Source organism: Micropterus dolomieu, linkage group LG01, assembly GCF_021292245.1.
Source record: "Micropterus dolomieu isolate WLL.071019.BEF.003 ecotype Adirondacks linkage group LG01, ASM2129224v1, whole genome shotgun sequence".
NCBI lineage: Eukaryota > Metazoa > Chordata > Actinopteri > Centrarchiformes > Centrarchidae > Micropterus > Micropterus dolomieu.
This window is the reverse complement of record NC_060150.1, coordinates 29,489,533-29,507,139: the sequence shown is the minus strand read 5'-3', so window position 1 is coordinate 29,507,139 and position 17,607 is coordinate 29,489,533. Positions and strand designations below refer to the sequence as shown.

Sequence of the window (17,607 nt, the reverse complement as noted above, 5' to 3'; positions counted from 1 at the left end):
AAAACAATCCGATAAATCCATGACAACTCTGCCGATGAGGAACATGTATGATCGAAAGCTAACGAACAGCCACTACTGTTTTTAAAGTCAACAATTAACTGTAATGTATTTAGGCTCAACAGTATTATAGCTTTCTACCAGGATTACGAAAAAGCTTGTGAATATAAGACAAACGTATGTTGTTTTACTTCGAGTACAAATACAAAGCTGGACCACCAACTAGGAAATGCAGCGTCCCCAATTGGTTTTGACTGAATGGCCACCACCAAAGTACACTATAAACCAGGGCAGCTACTGTCCATGGCCCTGTCTTGCAGAGGGGACACAAATCTAGATTTCAAGGCCTTTATGGTTTGTTTATATACAGTTAAACGACAAAACACATAAAAATAAACCTGGGGATTGGTTGTATTATTTCATCAAAGCCGTTGATTTGGGGGTAAATGGGTGTGTAGCCTAGTGTGTGTGGTCTGTACACTTGGGAACTTAGAGGGTAGCTGGAGGATTACGGGTCTGGGTGGTCAAAAACATAAAATCCCTGCAGCATGACCCCCAAACACACGTTAATCTGGCCATGCAGTGTAGTTGCAATGATGCAGTGCGATAGGGTGCACCAAGCTGAATGAGGTGGAAGTATGGTACATTTTTAGGTTGTGGATACAATCTGCAGGTTGCCCCACAGCACTATAAACCCACTGTTGCACTAGCTGAGATTAGCTGAAAGTTTAATGCATCAATTGCATCATCAGAAGGGATCAAGGTTCGATTATAGTCAGAACTTTTTCTCCTGTATAACCAGCACCTTCGATAGCTCAGTTGGTAGAGCGGAGGACTGTAGAGGAAAGACACAAGACATCCTTAGGTCGCTGGTTCAAATCCGGCTCGAAGGAGGTTACTTTTTCTATCTTTGACAGGATAATACGGCACCAAAATGCCTATGACCTGAGGGGCTATCGCTGCCGCTAACAAGCTGCAGTTACACTTGGTTACATTTAGCTTCATTGTGCAAAGTTAGCAGAGAAACAACTGTAGTTTTAGGCTTTTATTTTAAAGAAAGAGAAAAGAATTGTGAATTAATATATGCACGCCTACCTAAATACACCTCGTTTGGTAACATATACCCAAAAAAGCGTTAAGTGTGTGTGAGAAGATACGACAAAACCTTTAACTCAAGTTCTTAATCAGACTCGTTACAGAATACGGTGGCTCACCAGCCCCTTCGATAGCTCAGTTGGTAGAGCGGAGGACTGTAGAGGAAAAACACCAGACATCCTTAGGTCGCTGGTTCAAATCCGGCTCGAAGGAGGTAATATTTTTCTCTTTAACGGGATAAAACGTAGTCTAAAATTCCTAACGGTAGTTGTTGCGGAGGTAGCTCAGCCGTGCTAGCAAGCTATCGACACCCGTGTGTACTGTGAGCTGTGCCAAGTGACCGGAGAAAAAGCTGTTTGCTCCTAAATGAAAATGTCAGACCCTATCTAAATATACCTTTACTAAATAAGTTAAGTGTGTGTCTATAGTTAAAGTACAAAAACAATCAGACTGGTTGCAGAGGCTGAAGACACACCAACCCCTTCGATAGCTCAGTTGGTAGAGCGGAGGACTGTAGAGGAAAAACACAAGACATCCTTAGGTCGCTGGTTCAAATCCGGCTCGAAGGAGGCAAAATTTTCTATCTTCAAAAGAGGAATAAAACGTCAATAAAAAAAAGCACACTTACTGCAGTCGTATCTTAGGCAATCTTAGCCGAGCTACTACGCTATCGTCACGCGGGTTTGCTGTTAACGTTAGTTTAGAGTTTACCTTATTTATTTTTAATTTAAAAATACCTTAAGTTATATAGTTATAGTGCTAACGTTACATTACAGATACTCACATTTTGGCTTTACTACGGTTAACCATAACACACACCTTAACAATAACAATACCTTTACTGTGTCCTGGTAAGACACATAACTTCACGTGAATGACTTGCAGTGCATCATGGGGGATTAGCTCAAATGGTAGAGCGCTCGCTTAGCATGCGAGAGGTAGCGGGATCGATGCCCGCATCCTCCAATACTTTATTTTTTTTCTTTCTGTGTTGATCACAATGTGTTAAGCTGCTTCTCTGTTCAATAGTTTATTGCATAAGTCACTACATGCAAAATGGATTAACATATTTTCTATAGCCTACATGTCTATTTGACTTTTTGTGGAAATATGTCCTATGTAATTGATGAAGATATAATGTTTAAGCTTTACCTAAAATGTCGAATGAATAAAGATCTGTCGTTTAGTGCTGTAAGTTAAATTTCCCTTAACTTTCCTCTTTCATTGCTGAATCAGAAGCTCCAGCATCATCAGAGAGGGAGACATCCTTTCTCAGGAGACAGAAAGAAATAAAGCAAGCAAGCGGGATGGAGGATGCGGATCGAGGATCGCATGCTAAGCGAGCGCTCTACCATTTGAGCTTAAAAGGGGCTTTATGTAGTTTTCAGCGGCCACTAGCGGTGCGATTCTAAGATTGTGCATCCAGATAAGAACTCATGAGCGAGCATAATCCGAAACTCAACCAGTTTCATAGTGAAATACCACAATAAACGTGCAGCATGCAGGCTGTGGCTTTTCTCCAGACATGTTCAGGCTCTGTTAATTCACCATTTCTGTCTCAGAGGCAGATCAACTCCGGCGCCGTACGTTTCATTCAGCACAGCCAGCCGCATATCAGCATAATACTCCCGAAAAAAGGCAGAGTGACAGCGGTTATCTGACAGGGAGAACAGACAGAGCTGGAAACTCAGGTAAACTCCCACTGCAACGTTAAGTTAATAGTTTTATCAACTGTAGGTTGAACTAATCTGTGCTCGTTACATGATCACGTTACATTTACTGCATTTAGCCGACGTGCTACATCGTTAGCTCGCCTTTCAGTAACGTTAAACATCTTTACTATCTGTGAATCTGTCTCCGCAGGCTCAGCAATGTCAGCACAGCTACATGTATTGGATGATAATGAAACTGTTAGTGAGCTGGACTGAATATTATAATGAGATTGTGTCACACTTTGTAACAGTTAGACCGCAGTAAGTAACTTTACTGTAACTAGTGTTAGTGGATGGCTCTTCCTCTGTGTTGTTGTGACCGTTTTGTTGCAGTGTTTTATGTTATGTGGGTCACATTAGTTACAGCGACTGAGAGGTGGAGAAGCTTTGTATCTGACTCTATATCTAAATTGAAAGTTAAGCAAACAGCTGCAGGTCCGAGCTACTGTAGCGTTAGCTGGCTGCATCACTACAGGCTAACGTTAGTAAACAAATCGCTCCACATTTGCTTTTTGCCATTACATCCTCTCTGCAGGCTAAATCAATAGTGGTACACAGGATAGTAATATGGGTCGCGTTAACTGGTGAAGTAATGTGGAAAGCGATATATTCAGAGCTGAATCCGACCCGGAGACCTCATATTAAAAGCAGAATAGTGGCTGATGCGAGCAACGGAGAAAACAGGCGTGTGCTTCATTTCTAAGTGAGTTTTAAGGCCACTGACAATAAAGCAATGATTGATTTATTAATAAGTAATCTCATTGAAAAACTTACATATAGCCCCATCACTACAAAGTAAACCAACAGCTAACATTATTTTTTTTTTTTAACTTTTTCTTATTACAATAAACAATAAGGACGTCTGACAAAGAAGAAAAATATGACATCCTCAAAATGTAAAAAATATATTTTATTGTATTATAAACTAAGAGTCACACCTCCTGCAAATCATCTGAAAAGACATTTTCTATACTGTTCACATGACAAGGGAGAACAACTTAGACTGAAAGAGCTCAAAACAATAAAAATAAACTAAAACAAAATAATAACATAAACAAACCAAACAGAGGGACTCAGCTCATCTGAAGTGATATTAAACGATTATACAGTTTTTTAGCCTGGGCATTCTCGACCTTTTTAAGACAGTTTTGAAACAGCAAAAGTTCATTTTTAAATGCAGACCATGTGGGGGAGGACTTGGCAAATTGACATTTATGTATATAATATTTTGTAGCTATAATTAGATTATTGACCAAAAATTCATCATTTTTATTTTGTAGAATTACACCCATCTGAATATTTTGATATGAGAAGAAATCAGTGTTTATAGATCTGGAGGACAACATGCTGTGAAGAGATTTCCATAAATTCTGAGCCATTTGACATTCATAAAACAGGTGTTCAGTTGTTTCAACATAAATGTTGCAGATATGACAATTGTCTACCTCAAACTTGAATCTTTTCTTTACAAACTCATTAGAGGGATATATATTATTTATTGTTTTAAAATGTACTTCCTTAAATTTAGGAGGAATTGGATATCTTAGGAATTTTGTTCTAATTGAAGATATTTCATATTTGTTATAACCAAGAAAGAAGAGAGTACTCCTTGTTCTACCCGGGTACAAACAGTTAACAAGAGTTTGCTTAAGGAATTTATTATTACATTTTTTATCTACCAGGTCCACATAATCGATTTTAATTTTGTGTATTCTTGGTGATGCAATGTTCATAATATTATTCTTTATTGCTTGAATAAGGACCTTTGGAATGTTCTGTGTTACTTTGTTGTAATCCACAATTGAGCAGTTAATATTATATTTAGAATTAAATTCCTCCAGTTCAAGAATATTACCATTTTCATCCAATATATGAACAATTGACCATATTTGCTTTTTCCACCAGTCTTTCAGAAACATAGATTTCCTTCTACACAATATAACTCTGTTGTTCCATAATGGAACATTGTGGGGACTGAAGTTATGTTTGAACATCAGTTTCCACTGTAACAAAACCTGTTGATGAAAAGTTGAAAGTTTTATAGGCAATTTAGATATTTCAAAGTCACATGTTATTAAAAATGTAATACCTCCCACTTTATCAAAGATATATGCCGGTAAGGAGAACCATATCTCTTCACCGTTCCTCAAAAAAGATTGGAGCCATTTAACTTTCAATATTCCATTCATAATTTCAAAGTCGATTGCCTTTATGCCACCTTCCTCATAATTTTTCAACAGATCTCCTTTTCTAATGTAGTGATGTTTATTTTTCCAAATAAAATTAAAATTGATTCTATTAATTTCTTTAATTAACTTTGGGGAAATAGCAAGAGAGTAGGATGGATATATCAGTCTGGAAATATATTCAATCTTAGTCAACATCGTTCTTCCAAATAATGTTAAATCTCTTTGTAGCCAACTGTTTAATGTTTTTCCACATTTATCAATATTATCTTGGATATTCTTTTTTTCAATTGTATCTGATGATTTGGAAATCCAAATACCTAGATATCTAATGTCATTTTTGACTGGTATATTATATAGTGAGGATTCAGAGCAGTTATGAATGCTCATCAATTCACATTTACTCAGATTCAGATATAGACCCGATGCTAGTGAAAACCGCTCTATTACTTTTACAGCTACTGGTATTTGTTCCTTATTTTGTAAAAACAGAGTTGTATCGTCAGCGAGCTGAGTTAACACTGGAGTCTGATATGGGCCACATTTAAACTTTAATGTGAACTGTCAAACAAAAAAAATCGGATCTGGGGAACATTAAGGCCTGCAGTCTGAACGTAGCCTATTACAGATTTTGACAGATTTATGAACAATATTTGAGAGAAATCGGCCTTTTGTGTACATAGAGAAAGTCTTAGATCTTTGAGTTCAGCTCATGATGAATGGGGCAAAAACAAAAGTGCTGTGTTTATAATTTTGTTAAGTGTAGTATACTTCTATACTGAACATATCTGTCTATTCATTTTTTTTGTTTGTCTGCTTTTATTGGCTCAATTTTTATTTAGTTTGACATTGCACCGTAGTTGTAAAAGCATGACAGAGATTATCTATCATAACAACTGGTTACAATAATTCTCACATTATAATATTTGATTGATTTGATCTCCTGCCAATTTATGAATAAATAATTCCATGATTTAACAACAGTTCATATTGACATCCTGTTCTGTTTGTTTGTTTGTTGTGTATCTGTCTGTCAGCTTTGTGTTTGATCAGAGAGAGAGAGATATAAGAGCTAATCCCGTTAGCCTGGGCAGGGACATTGTGAGGCAGCCAACTGAAATAACCCCAGCAGTCTTATTTTACACCAGCTACTGTCATCCCTCACAGCCACGAGTTACTACCACGTAAATCATGTCACCCCATGATAAAATATGTTGAAACATGCACTTAGTTCTGTGTGAAATGTAGAGGCAAAACTGAGAGTTGTTTTCAGTTATTTCAATAAAATGAATTGCAGAATTAGAAACTAGTTTGTAATTATGAAAATATATCCCATCACCCAACTGACTTTACCTGGCAGTGATTCATCTTTTAATTTGATTATAGAAAGACACACTTGTATTAATTATTAGGAGGCTTATTTACCAAGAAATGATGAAGTAATTAGGCCCACTCTGTGGTGCTGGGTCTTGACTGGAGTCAGCTCTGCAGGAGGACAGTTGGTTGCGCGACAGTGATTAGCGGCTGTAAGAGCTGATCTGGTGTTTATTCCAGGAAAAAGGGGAGTGCCCACAGGGAATTAATGAGTCTAAGAAATTTATTTGCCTCAGTCTGTTGTTTGGATGTGAGACGAGGACTGCGGAGGATCCCGGGATTCCGAGGTCTACGCAGGAAAGGGTCTTCAGGAGAAAAAGTGGATGGGCAGGCCTGTTCGCTGTAGCCCACACCAAGCCCCGCCATGTTCAGCAGGTTGAAAATGTTGATGAGGGCTCCCGAGCCTCCCCCTGCCCAAGCTCCTACCCCGCCTTCTACCCCAGCTCCACCAGCTAAGGTAAGGCCTCTTTCTGATATCTTAAATCTAAAAGACCTGGACCAGAAAGGCACACTTTCAAAAATGTTGTTTTTATTTTTATTAAATTGTTACGGTAATTTCTATTTGCTGATCCTTAAACAGCTTTCCAACAGTCTTCACATTTGCACAATTTAAACCAAGCGTTAATTGACTCGCATTCTGTACTTGACGTGTGCTTGTCTCACTGAGCGCATGGGAGTTGCTTTTAAGTTAAACAATAGCAGGCGGATCAGTGAAAGCCTCTGAAGCAGTTTGGCACTGATGAAGAGCAGCCATGGCAGTTTCGGCAAGATTTACTGTTGCTGTTTCACTGCTGGGCCTGCGATATTAGTCCCAAAACTGAGGCGGGACACTGCTGAGGATGAACTACAAGGGTAGTTTGGGTGCATGCCTTAATCATCAGCAGACATCAAAACTGAAGCCTGGACCTGGATTTATTGCGATAGCATTTAGCACTTTGACATTTTTGGAATCACAGTGTGCTTGATGCACCAAAATAGATGAGTTTTACAACCGATTTGTCTCAAGACATTGTTTGTTCACTCCTGTCTGCACACTTTTACTGGTATTGTGTATTTACAGGAAGAAAAGCCCCCTGAAAAGAAGGATGAAAAAGAGGAGCAAAAGAAAGAGGAACCAAAGAAAGAGGAGGAAAAGAAAGAGGAACCAAAGAAAGAGGAGGAAAAAAAAGAGGAGGACAAAAAAGAAGAGGAAAAGAAAGAAGTTAAGAAAGAAGAAGAGCCCAAGAAAGAAGAGCCAAAACCAGGTGAGGAACCTGTTTATTTGGTATAAACTCCATATTGGCTTGCATTTCTGCATGCACTGTTGTTTCATATTCTTACATCACATACTATTTCACCTGTCTCCTTGTCTCCCTGACTAGAGATAAAAGGAGTTATGATATCAGAGGACGGGACAATGACCTAAACCAAGTTCAGACCAGTGAGTGCAGTCTGGGGAATATAGGCTGGAAATATTTTGAATATAGCATCGGCCATGCAGATCTTTGCGGTTGATTAATTGATTTCGGGAAAAAGAACCACGTACCATTCACATCACTGTCACTGTCTTTGCCAAGTACAATAACTTAGACATAAGTGCATGGAGTACACCTGTACAACTGTACAGTTCATACATTTAAGAAGGTACTGTAGTGCATTCTACTGTAGGTTGCTTTGATTTTAATTTCCCTGCCAAGAAGCAATTTCCTCGTGGACTTCTATTAGAAATCACAAACAGGCTAAAGTGCAGTTTTCTGTTCTTGGAATTTTACACTTTAGTATGAATTTGCCTAGTAGAGAACATCACTCATGCAGATTCTGGAGCCAAAATATTTCTCACATATTTTTAAGTCATTTTATTTTTCAATCAAAGGAGGGTCTGTTTTTTTCCCCTTCCTGTCCCAGCTGCTCCTGCTGCTGCTGCTGCTCCAGCCACAGCTGCTCCTGCTGCTCCTGCTGCTGCCAATCCAGTGGGGGCTGATGGGTAAGAATGCATCATATATTGTGTGTCCCCAACATCTCAACCAGTGCGAATTGGGATAAGCTCCAGTCCCCTGCGACCCTGCAGAGACTAAGAGTATCTATATGATGGATGGATATATCAGTACTAACATTTCAAGCTTATTCAAGTTATTTAAGGTTTTGCATTACAGGAATTAGATTCATATTTTAGTTGTCAGAGTCATTTTGGTGCAACTGTTCAGGTTCATGTTTAGAAGGGACCTGTTCGCTCAAGGATTGACTGTTGACTGAGTGGAGGCAGGATGGCAGATTGTCAACTGTTGAGATCACTGAGGACAAGCAGATGGAAAGACATGAATTCCAATGGGATAGTTAAGTGGATAAAGAGTAGATATAATGTACAGTGCATCAAATACAGTTTAAGATTTTTTTTTATGGTGACTGAATCCAATTTTAGAAAACCTTTGCTTTTTAGTCACAATCCCACATTTAAAAAAAAAAAAGTCGAAGCAGTATTTTCATCTTAGTGTGACCTTTTCACTGAATGTTTCTGTTGGCTTTAATTAGCTGCCCTACTCATTTATAGTCGCAAAAGAGCATCTGTGCATCCAAGTTCCAGATCTGTGGCACAAGGTTTTTGTGTCTGCGTGAGCAGGTGTTATAAGGAATGGGCAAGAAGAAGATGTTCAGAGATGTTGGTATGTTGTAGATTATTGATCAAAATCTTGTGCTGATCATTGACAATTAGGGGACAACCGGGTGAATGAAACTTTTACCTGCACTAATATTCGTGCAGAAGTTACTGTAATTACACTGCAATAGCCATTATGACAAATGAAATAGTATGTCTGAAGATCTTTTAGGTCTAATGTGTTGCCTATGGCAGAAGAGCGGAGTGGATTAAATTTACTTGTAGCTCTGTTTGTGACAATAAGAAGATATTTTTGTTGGAACATTGAAAAGTTTGTTTTTAAATTTTTGTTTATTGTGGTAAAAATATGAGGCTAGTTGAGACTAAAAGTGATTAGTACCGACACAAATAAACTTGACTTAGAATACCTTGACCCTGGAGCTTGAACTCTGTTCATTTCAGGAAATCCTCGTGCTTCTAGTCTCCAGGAATCCTGGATCAGCTTCACACAGCACAGTAAACTATAACAGCTGTTTCAGTTTACTGTGCTTTGTTTGACTTTGCAGCATTCAGCATTTCAAGAATTACAAAAAACTTGACACAGCTGTTGCTAATATCTGCCATCTGAAGCTAAGCTTGTTAAGTTTACTCTCCAAACATCGTACATTAAACATTTTTAACTGATTGTACAGATGGACAGTTTACTCTGTCTGCATAGTTCCAGCTCCATTGTTTTTGGCTTTCCGTACAAGAAGTGCAGTATCTGGTCAGTGTGTTAGCTGCAGAGACAGCGGCCATGATCCCACTGTGACTTGAAGTAGGAAAGAAGATTAGGAGCTTAGCGGCATTTGTGACTGAGAACAATCAGAGATGGCGTTCATATGCAAGTTTGAATTTGGTTTCAAAGAATTTAACTTTGTTCCTTTCAGATTATTTATACAGTATATTATGACTGTAGTTTTTTTAGTTAGAGAGATGCATGGATGTCTATTGTGTCATTAAAATGACAAAGTCCTATTTTCTCTTTGAGGTTCAGATAAAAGTGGTTGCGTGTCTGTCTGCTTTTTATTCTTTCTCAGATTAACAGTGACTATAATAACATCCCCTTAATAAGAATCTTCCTCTTACTGCTCACCACTATTTATAAGTTTCCATTAATGCCCCCACACTTCCTTCCTCTCTGATTTAGTGTTAGTTTTCTATGGTTTTCAGTTTATTTCAATAAAAGCATTGTGGAGATGGTGTCTGCCTCCAGAATACAAACTGGACTTGGTTCCACACGAGGAACCACTAGTAACCTCGCATAATAACCCTGTAGCATTATGAGCTCTTTAAGCTATGACGGTGTCTGACCCTTAAGGGCTTTGTAGGTGAGCAGAAGGATTTTACATGGAGGAAGTGCAGAGAAGTGAGGATAAGCAAAAATATGAAAAAAAAAAAAAAATTATCTCGATTCCAGTCAGTATTCGTGCCTCAACATTTTGGGTCATCTAATGAGTCTTAAGGGACTTGTTCGGGCAGGTTGATAATAAAGAATTGCAGTAATAGAGGCTAGTTTTCCGCAATCATCTAGATGCAGGATGTGCGTGATTTTAGCAATATTAACTAGATCAAAAAAAGGTGGTCTTGAAGTTTGTTTAATGTGAGAGTTAAAGGACATGTCCTGATCCAAGAGAAGGTTTAATTATAGCTACTTTAAAGGACTGTTAAAAATGCCAGATTGATGGTATCTGGTAAAGTAGTGCTGACAAGGTTAAGACTTCTTTAAGCAGCCTAGTTGGAATGGGGTTGTTTTTTTTAATCATTAAAGAAGCTCATGAAGTCATTACTACTGAGGGCTATGGGAATATATGGCTCAACAGAGCAGTTATATCATTATTATTCTGTTATTCAACTTTGCTATTTTGCTTTACAGTGAAGAAGCCCCTCCACCCTCTCCTCCACCTGTTGTCTACTTCCGCTACACAGATGACACAATAAGAAGTTTGGTCAAGAAGTTAAGAGAGCGGACAGAGACGCTCAGAGAGAAAGCCATAGACCCTTACGCCACTTCACCAGAAATCACCCCGCCAGTCAGTAAGTATGGACACGTACAAACCCCCATGTGGACAGAACACAAACACGGTGAAAGGGCTTTTTAACTCACCGTCCCTCCGTTACTCTCTCTGCCTGTTCAGCGCCCATTCTGAGGAAGGATGACTACATCAGGAAGAAGGAGGAGGAGCGGATAGCGAAAGAAGAAGCAGATAAAAAGAAGGCAGAAGAGGCTGCCAAAAAGGCAGAGGAGAAGAAGAAAAAGGACGAGGAGAAAAGGATCGAGGCCGAGAGGAAAGCAGCGGAGGAGAAGATGTTAGAGGAGGTCCAGAAGAAAGTGAAGTATATTCCAGAGATCAATTGGTCCTGCTTTGACGTCCCCTTCCGTCCTATTGAGCTCAAGATGAATACCATCCTGGGAAACACCCTAGATCCTTTAGGTGAGGTGCACACTGGGAACAGGACAGATGTGATTAACTGAACACATAAACTGTAATAATCTGCACGTCTTCCTCTCTCTAGATCGGCGGTATATTTCCTGGTTGGCCGTGGTAGCGGTGGCATTCAACTACAACATTTGGTTTAGCACAGCACGGATGGCCTTCCCGTACCACAATGAATTTGTCAACCCCTACTGGATAGTTTGTGACATTCTAAGTGACTTAGTGACTGTTATTGACATCATCGTGTGGCAGCCCCGACTACAGTTTGTCAAAGCCGGAGATATCATTGTAAGTCCCAAAGCATTATGAAGCATCACTAGTAATGTATCTGTGATAGTTGGCTGTTAGTGGCTTTAAACACTGAATAAATCTTCTATCCCTTGCAGAAAGACGGAGCTATGACTAAGGCACATTATCGGAAATCTGTGCGATTTAAGGTGAGAATTATCTGTCCAGTGGCGAAAACTAACTATTAACTCAAGCTCTGTAGTACTGATTAGCTTGTACTTCATTTAAGCATTTCTTTTGTATGGCTCTTTATACTTCTATTCTACATTTTGGAGGTTCATTTTTTACTTTTTACTTCACTACATTTACCTGACTGGTTACTACATAAGTAAATATATGATAAAATGAAATGATATAATCCAACACATTGCAGTGTTTTTTTGGGGCACTTGTCAAATTTAATATAATAATAAGGACTTTCCCAACAAAGTAAATCTTTTGAGTTATGGGAATTAAATCACATATTTTAATAAAATCTACCACTCACTGTAACCTCAGAAATACAGAAGTAATGTAAGTTTTTTATTTGTCTCTTTTTAGTTGGATGTAATTAGCATAATCCCCTTTGACCTTCTCGGCCTGCGCTTTGGATTCTCCTCCATTTACCGATTCAACCGCTTTTTCAGGGTAGGCAGCCGGCTGATAATCTTTACTGATGATGTAAATGAAGGAAAACTGAGAAATATATATTTTGTATTATAAAGTTTTCTATGTTCAGTTCTTCAATAGCTGACGGTTTTCCTGTGTGTTGTAGATAGAGTCTTTCTTTGAGTTCAGTGATCGACTCGAGAGCATCATGGCCAAGGCCTACATCTGGAGGTAAATGGTCCTGGAACAGTGACAGGAGTAAAAGAATACTGGAGTTTTGCCCAATTGTCAGCACACTGTGTGTAAACGTAAGCCTACAGATGAATTGTGAGCTAAAATAGATGCCTGTTAATAATTTAGTTTCTGAACCATTTACTTTTTGGTTGCAAGACATTAATATGTTTATCTTGTTATTTATATACAGTCCCCTCCAAAAGTATTGGAACGGTAAGGCAAATTCCTTTGTTTTTGTTGTTCACTGAAGACATTTGGGTTTAAGATCCACAGATGAGTATGAGACAAGAGTTCAGTATTTATTTTTTTTGTTTTTTGTTTTGCTTACTTAAAAAATGGATAAGTTCAGACAAAGGGTGATATGTCCTAAGTGGTTTAACACATCTAGAATACCAGGAAGTAAAAGCTAAAATTCTGAACTCTTGTCTCATACTCATCTTTTGATCTTAAACCCAAATGTCTACCATTCCAATACTTTGGAGGGGGCACTCCACTCCAACATTTTTTGATAAATGTTCCTTCTACAGACCTGTTATAACATTAATTACCTAGATTTTTGTATCTGGAAAAAATATATATTACATAAATATTATGTAGAATGTAAACAAATGCATACATATTACAATATCTTAGATTTTCTTATGTTTACACGTTTACATTGTGCTGAATTATCTCATATTCATCTGCTGGTACTCAGTTTTAGTTTTCCTCCTGGACAACATTTGAAACTAAAATGACCCTTATTCCGCTCACACATCAATTCCGTACATCTAATGCTGTCTCTCTTTTGAATGCAGAGTGGCTCGCACCACAGGTTACCTGCTTTACGTCCTCCATCTCAACGCCTGTTTCTATTATGTTGCCTCAGTATACCAGGGCATTGGATCAACTACATGGGTATATAGTGGAAAAGGCTCAGCGTATGTACTTCATACTTTGTCACATTGTTGTTTGTGATGTTTGTGATTATAGATGTTAGCGTAGTTGTTGAGCTCTCGTGGTGCTGAAACACTAAACGCCAATCGCTTTTGTGTCTCTGTCCAAGGTGCTAAAAATGTCATGCGCTGTTTCTCTATTGTAAATCACTACTTACTATATAGTGCACTGTGCTTTTTATGTTGTTTATTTTTTTATTTTATGTTTTATATACAATTCTACCTGGAAACGCATTAACAACCATGCTGAGCAAGCTACCATCTAGTCATGCCCTGCCAAACACCCAGAACACAACTGCAACCACCTAGCAACACCCTAGAAACCTGCCTAAATGCAGAGAAAGTATCCAGCAAGACAACACCAACCATTTAGCAACACCCCAGCAAGAACCTAATCTGATCCAGTACTGTTTAAGTAGGAGACTTGTATCAGATTTGATCAAGAGATGAAGCCTTTCCCTGTCTATCTCAAAATAGAAAACAGTGAACACAATACAGCAAAAGTGTAAAAGGATGTTATGTCTGGTCCTTTGTCCACCTCAGTTAGCGGTTCTGTGTATTTCTCTGAATGCACTGTGTTGTTGAACAGAGCACAACACAACATAAAGTCATAGTGTCATGTTTATGAAACCAAAATTTGAAAATGTCCCATCCTTCCACAGCTACCTGCGGTGTTATTACTTTGCAGTCCGCAGTCTGATCAACATCGGCGGTCTTCCAGAGCCCACCTCGACCTTTGAGATCGCCTTTCAGATGCTGAACTTTTTCATTGGCGTCTTTGTGTTCTCCAGCTTGATTGGACAGGTAGGTAGGAGGATAGTTCAAAAACCTAAGTTTCATTCATTTCTATCACCTGTCTGATGGTCTTATTCACTACACTCTATATTCACATTAAGTTTTCAAATTTCTGGTGTTTATCTATATATATTGAACTCCTTAGCAAAAGCTTTTCATCACAATGTAACATATGTGAGTTTAACACTCCCCCTTGTCCATCTTTCTTTCTTTCAGATGAGAGATGTAATAGGAGCAGCAACAGCAGGCCAGACATATTTTCGGGCGTCGATGGACGGCTGCGTCGCCTACATGAACACCTATATGATCCCCAAGCAAGTCCAGAACAGAGTCCGCACCTGGTACAACTACACCTGGGCAGCTCAGGGCATGCTGGGTGAGTCACTGAAGATAAGACACTAAAACGATATACAAAAAAATCAAACTGATAAAACCATTTGAGGATTAGCTAGTACATAAGGCGGGTTTACATTAAAGCAGAAAGCTGGAGAGGATGTTTCTACTTAAACTCGTGTCTGGATCACAGCTCTTGTTATCTGGACAAGCTTTGCTTTGTAATGATCACAAAATAATTATTTCCGTTCCAATAATGTTGAAAAACCAAGCAACTGTTCAGAGAAAATGCGTATGACATGTCCACGTCTTCTCCAGATGAGTCTGAGCTGCTTGACAAGATGCCTTTGGTGATGAAAACTGCCATCGCTGTGGACATCAACCTGGCCACCTTCCAGAAGATTGCACTGTTTCAGGTGACTCAGCATTCAGGGTGTTTGAAACAAACACCAAAACAATAAGCTGTAATAAAGGTTACCACCATCCCCACATAAGATTACACGTTTATTAAGACACAGGGATAAAGGTGACAATTGATTTTATTTTATTTTTTGTTTGAATTCAATATATATTGTGAACTGAAGTATGTTGGGTCACGTGTCTGCACAGAAATAGAGCAACACCTGTTTGCAGGGTTGTTAAATTGAGTCAAACATTTCGAAATTCAAAGAGGATGTTAAAAAGAGATGGATATGCCCACCCACGTGCCTGAAATTGTAGTCAGTTTTATGTTTGTCATATTCATTGTAGTTTTTGTAATTCAACTCAATAGCTGAGACAATCAAATCCTCCCATAACGTGAGATGATTCAATTGCATTTTAGAAAAATTTAATAAACATCTGAAATCATACACTTCCATCTGAATACATCACTAACTGACCTGTCAACCTGCGACTGCCTCTCCACAGGGCTGCGACCAGCAGATGTTGGTGGACATGTTGCTGAGGCTCAAGTCCATCATCTATCTACCTGGAGACTTTGTTGTGAAGAAAGTGAGTGTGAGAGTGCGTGTGTGTGTGTGTGTGTATGTGTATAAAGGATTTGGCGATCATCAAGAAGTTTCATTATCAGTGTGACCTCTGCGTCCCGCCCTCTCCCTCCTCCTGCAGGGCGACATCGGTAAAGAGATGTACATCATCAAAAGTGGAGCAGTGCAGGTGGTGGGAGGACCTGACAACAGCATTGTGTTTGTAACGCTGAAGGCCGGCTGCGTGTTTGGAGAAATCAGGTTTTTCTGCAGGAGTGTTTAGTGATCTGTGTTCACTAGAGTATAAAAGAACACCGCTAAACAAATCATATATTTATCCTTCATTTTGTCCTCCTGTATCAGATGACAATTATCATGTCATGATAATATGTGCCATATAGATACTGAGAAAATGTTTGCTTCAGTTAAATCTGGTGAAGTTTTCTTAACTTAAAAGTTAAATTACACAGAAATTCACCACCTCACTTTTACATTTACAAAATTAAATAACACAAAAGTAGCGTATATTGCACGGATCTAGGATTACATTATAGAGTGCCTGCATTTCCCACATATAATCTTCCCATTGAGACACCAATGTTATTCAAAATAGACACTATGGACACGTTTTTATTTTTGCATCCCTTTCCCATCAGTTTACTACAGTCTGCCAAAGATGGAGGTAACAGGCGCACAGCTAATGTGAAAGCACATGGCTTTGCTAACCTTTCTGTCCTGGAGAAGAAGGACTTGTTTGATATCCTCGTCCACTACCCAGAGTCTCAGAAAGTCCTGGCCAGGAAGGGAAGGTGAGTCATTAAGAAAACTGTTTGGTATGTAAACCTTTTTTTTTTTGACTTTGGCTGTTTCAGTCAAGACGTAAAAAAAACAAAAAAAACAACCAACCTCATTCAAATTCTTGTGCTACTACATAAAATTCAATTTTACAATGCAGCTCATTAAGGATTTTGTGTGTGTGTGTGTGCGTGTGTGTGTGGTTGTGAAGGAAACTGACCAAAGCCAAAGGTCCTGCACCTGCTAAAGCCACTGATGATAAGCAGAAGGGTGCGACTCTGTTTGGAGAAAAACCACCAACGCCCAAGTTTCTCAAAGCCTTTGGCAATTTCAGAAAAGGAGGCTTCATGGACAAACTCAAGGTAAAGTCTTAGCAGGCATGCACCGTGCTTCACAGAGAAAACCGGGGTTGTTTGATTTGGTTGTTGGCAAATAGCCTTGCACTCTTACAGAAAATGTAAACACTGGACACCTATTATTGTAAATGTTCACAAGAATTAATAACTTTGTGGTGAGAGAACAGCAGCTTTTAACTAAAGACACAGTGATGGCTTTACATCATGGGTGAGCAAGCAGTAACGTTCACGTGTCTTTTTTTTTTTTGTCTTCTATCCACAGAATGCTCCAGCGGAGCAGAAATGAGAGAGGCATGTGTGACGGTTCTGAGCTTGGCTGCTTCATATATCTGTATCATTGTGAATATTCCACTTTTCACTGGCTACTGAAAGGCTCACAAGAAGACAGATTTTACAAGCAGAGGTGTGAAATGGAGTTGTTGCAACCATTTCACATATGATTCCCACGCTCTTGAGCACAGACATCAACTGAAACCTGTGAGATTATGCAAAACCAGACTGTAAACAGAGTATATATTCTAGCCCTTTCCCTACCTTGGAAATGTCTGTAGATTCCTAATAGAGACTTCAATTCAACCTAATCAGTGCCAGTAGCCAAATCTTAAGATCTTTAAATTGTGCATCATTTGTCATATAAAGTTAAGTTGTTTACTACAGAATGTGTCCTTGGCTTTATTACTTGTAGACAAGCTCTTTACTTTTCACTTTGTAATTTGTTTTGCAGAGTTAGTAGTATGAGTGGCACTAGCGCCAATGGCTAAATGGGTAAAATGCACCTCCTACTGTTTAGAATTTAAACTAATGGAAAATTAAAGGAAGACGACAGTCCTGGCACAGCTGACTGATGATCAGCGGAAAACATGAAAGGAATGACTTCCTCGCTCTTTACAGTACTGCGAAGG

At 38.9% G+C, this 17,607-nt stretch overlaps 1 protein-coding gene and 4 non-coding genes across 5 annotated transcripts; all 5 read left to right on the top strand.

Moving 5' to 3' along the window:
* The first annotated feature begins 801 nt into the window (after nt 1-801).
* Nucleotides 802-890, top strand: trnay-gua. The gene is given in 2 exon segments: nt 802-838; nt 855-890. It is a non-coding gene; the product is annotated as a tRNA-Tyr (tRNA).
* A 326-nt stretch (nt 891-1,216) lies between these two features.
* On the top strand, nt 1,217-1,305 carry trnay-gua. The gene is given in 2 exon segments: nt 1,217-1,253; nt 1,270-1,305. It is a non-coding gene; the product is annotated as a tRNA-Tyr (tRNA).
* Nucleotides 1,306-1,572: 267 nt separating this feature from the next.
* On the top strand, nt 1,573-1,661 carry trnay-gua. Its single transcript is given in 2 exon segments — nt 1,573-1,609; nt 1,626-1,661. It is a non-coding gene; the product is annotated as a tRNA-Tyr (tRNA).
* A 324-nt stretch (nt 1,662-1,985) lies between these two features.
* trnaa-agc lies at nt 1,986-2,058 on the top strand. Its single transcript has one exon. It is a non-coding gene; the product is annotated as a tRNA-Ala (tRNA).
* Nucleotides 2,059-6,600: 4,542 nt separating this feature from the next.
* LOC123979850 (cyclic nucleotide-gated cation channel beta-3-like) lies at nt 6,601-17,347 on the top strand. The gene is made up of 18 exons (XM_046063963.1): nt 6,601-6,821; nt 7,425-7,608; nt 8,249-8,327; nt 10,852-11,012; nt 11,114-11,410; nt 11,493-11,701; nt 11,800-11,850; nt 12,242-12,328; nt 12,456-12,520; nt 13,321-13,443; nt 14,121-14,262; nt 14,470-14,629; nt 14,905-15,002; nt 15,496-15,579; nt 15,697-15,815; nt 16,211-16,363; nt 16,561-16,711; nt 16,968-17,347. The coding sequence occupies exons 1-18, from the start codon at nt 6,729-6,731 to the stop codon at nt 16,989-16,991; spliced, it is 2,280 nt and encodes a 759-aa protein (XP_045919919.1). The 5' UTR covers nt 6,601-6,728; the 3' UTR covers nt 16,992-17,347.
* Nucleotides 17,348-17,607: the final 260 nt, after the last annotated feature.

Excerpts from the sequence above, each read along its gene's own strand:
- LOC123979850 (XM_046063963.1), top strand. The coding sequence starts at position 6,729 with ATGTTCAGCAGGTTGAAAATGTTGATGAGGGCTCCCGAGCCTCCCCCT. Across the intron at positions 11,013-11,113 it reads AGAAATCACCCCGCCAGTCA|CGCCCATTCTGAGGAAGGAT; the intron begins GTAAGTATGGAC and ends CTGCCTGTTCAG. Across the intron at positions 15,003-15,495 it reads AGAAGATTGCACTGTTTCAG|GGCTGCGACCAGCAGATGTT; the intron begins GTGACTCAGCAT and ends GCCTCTCCACAG.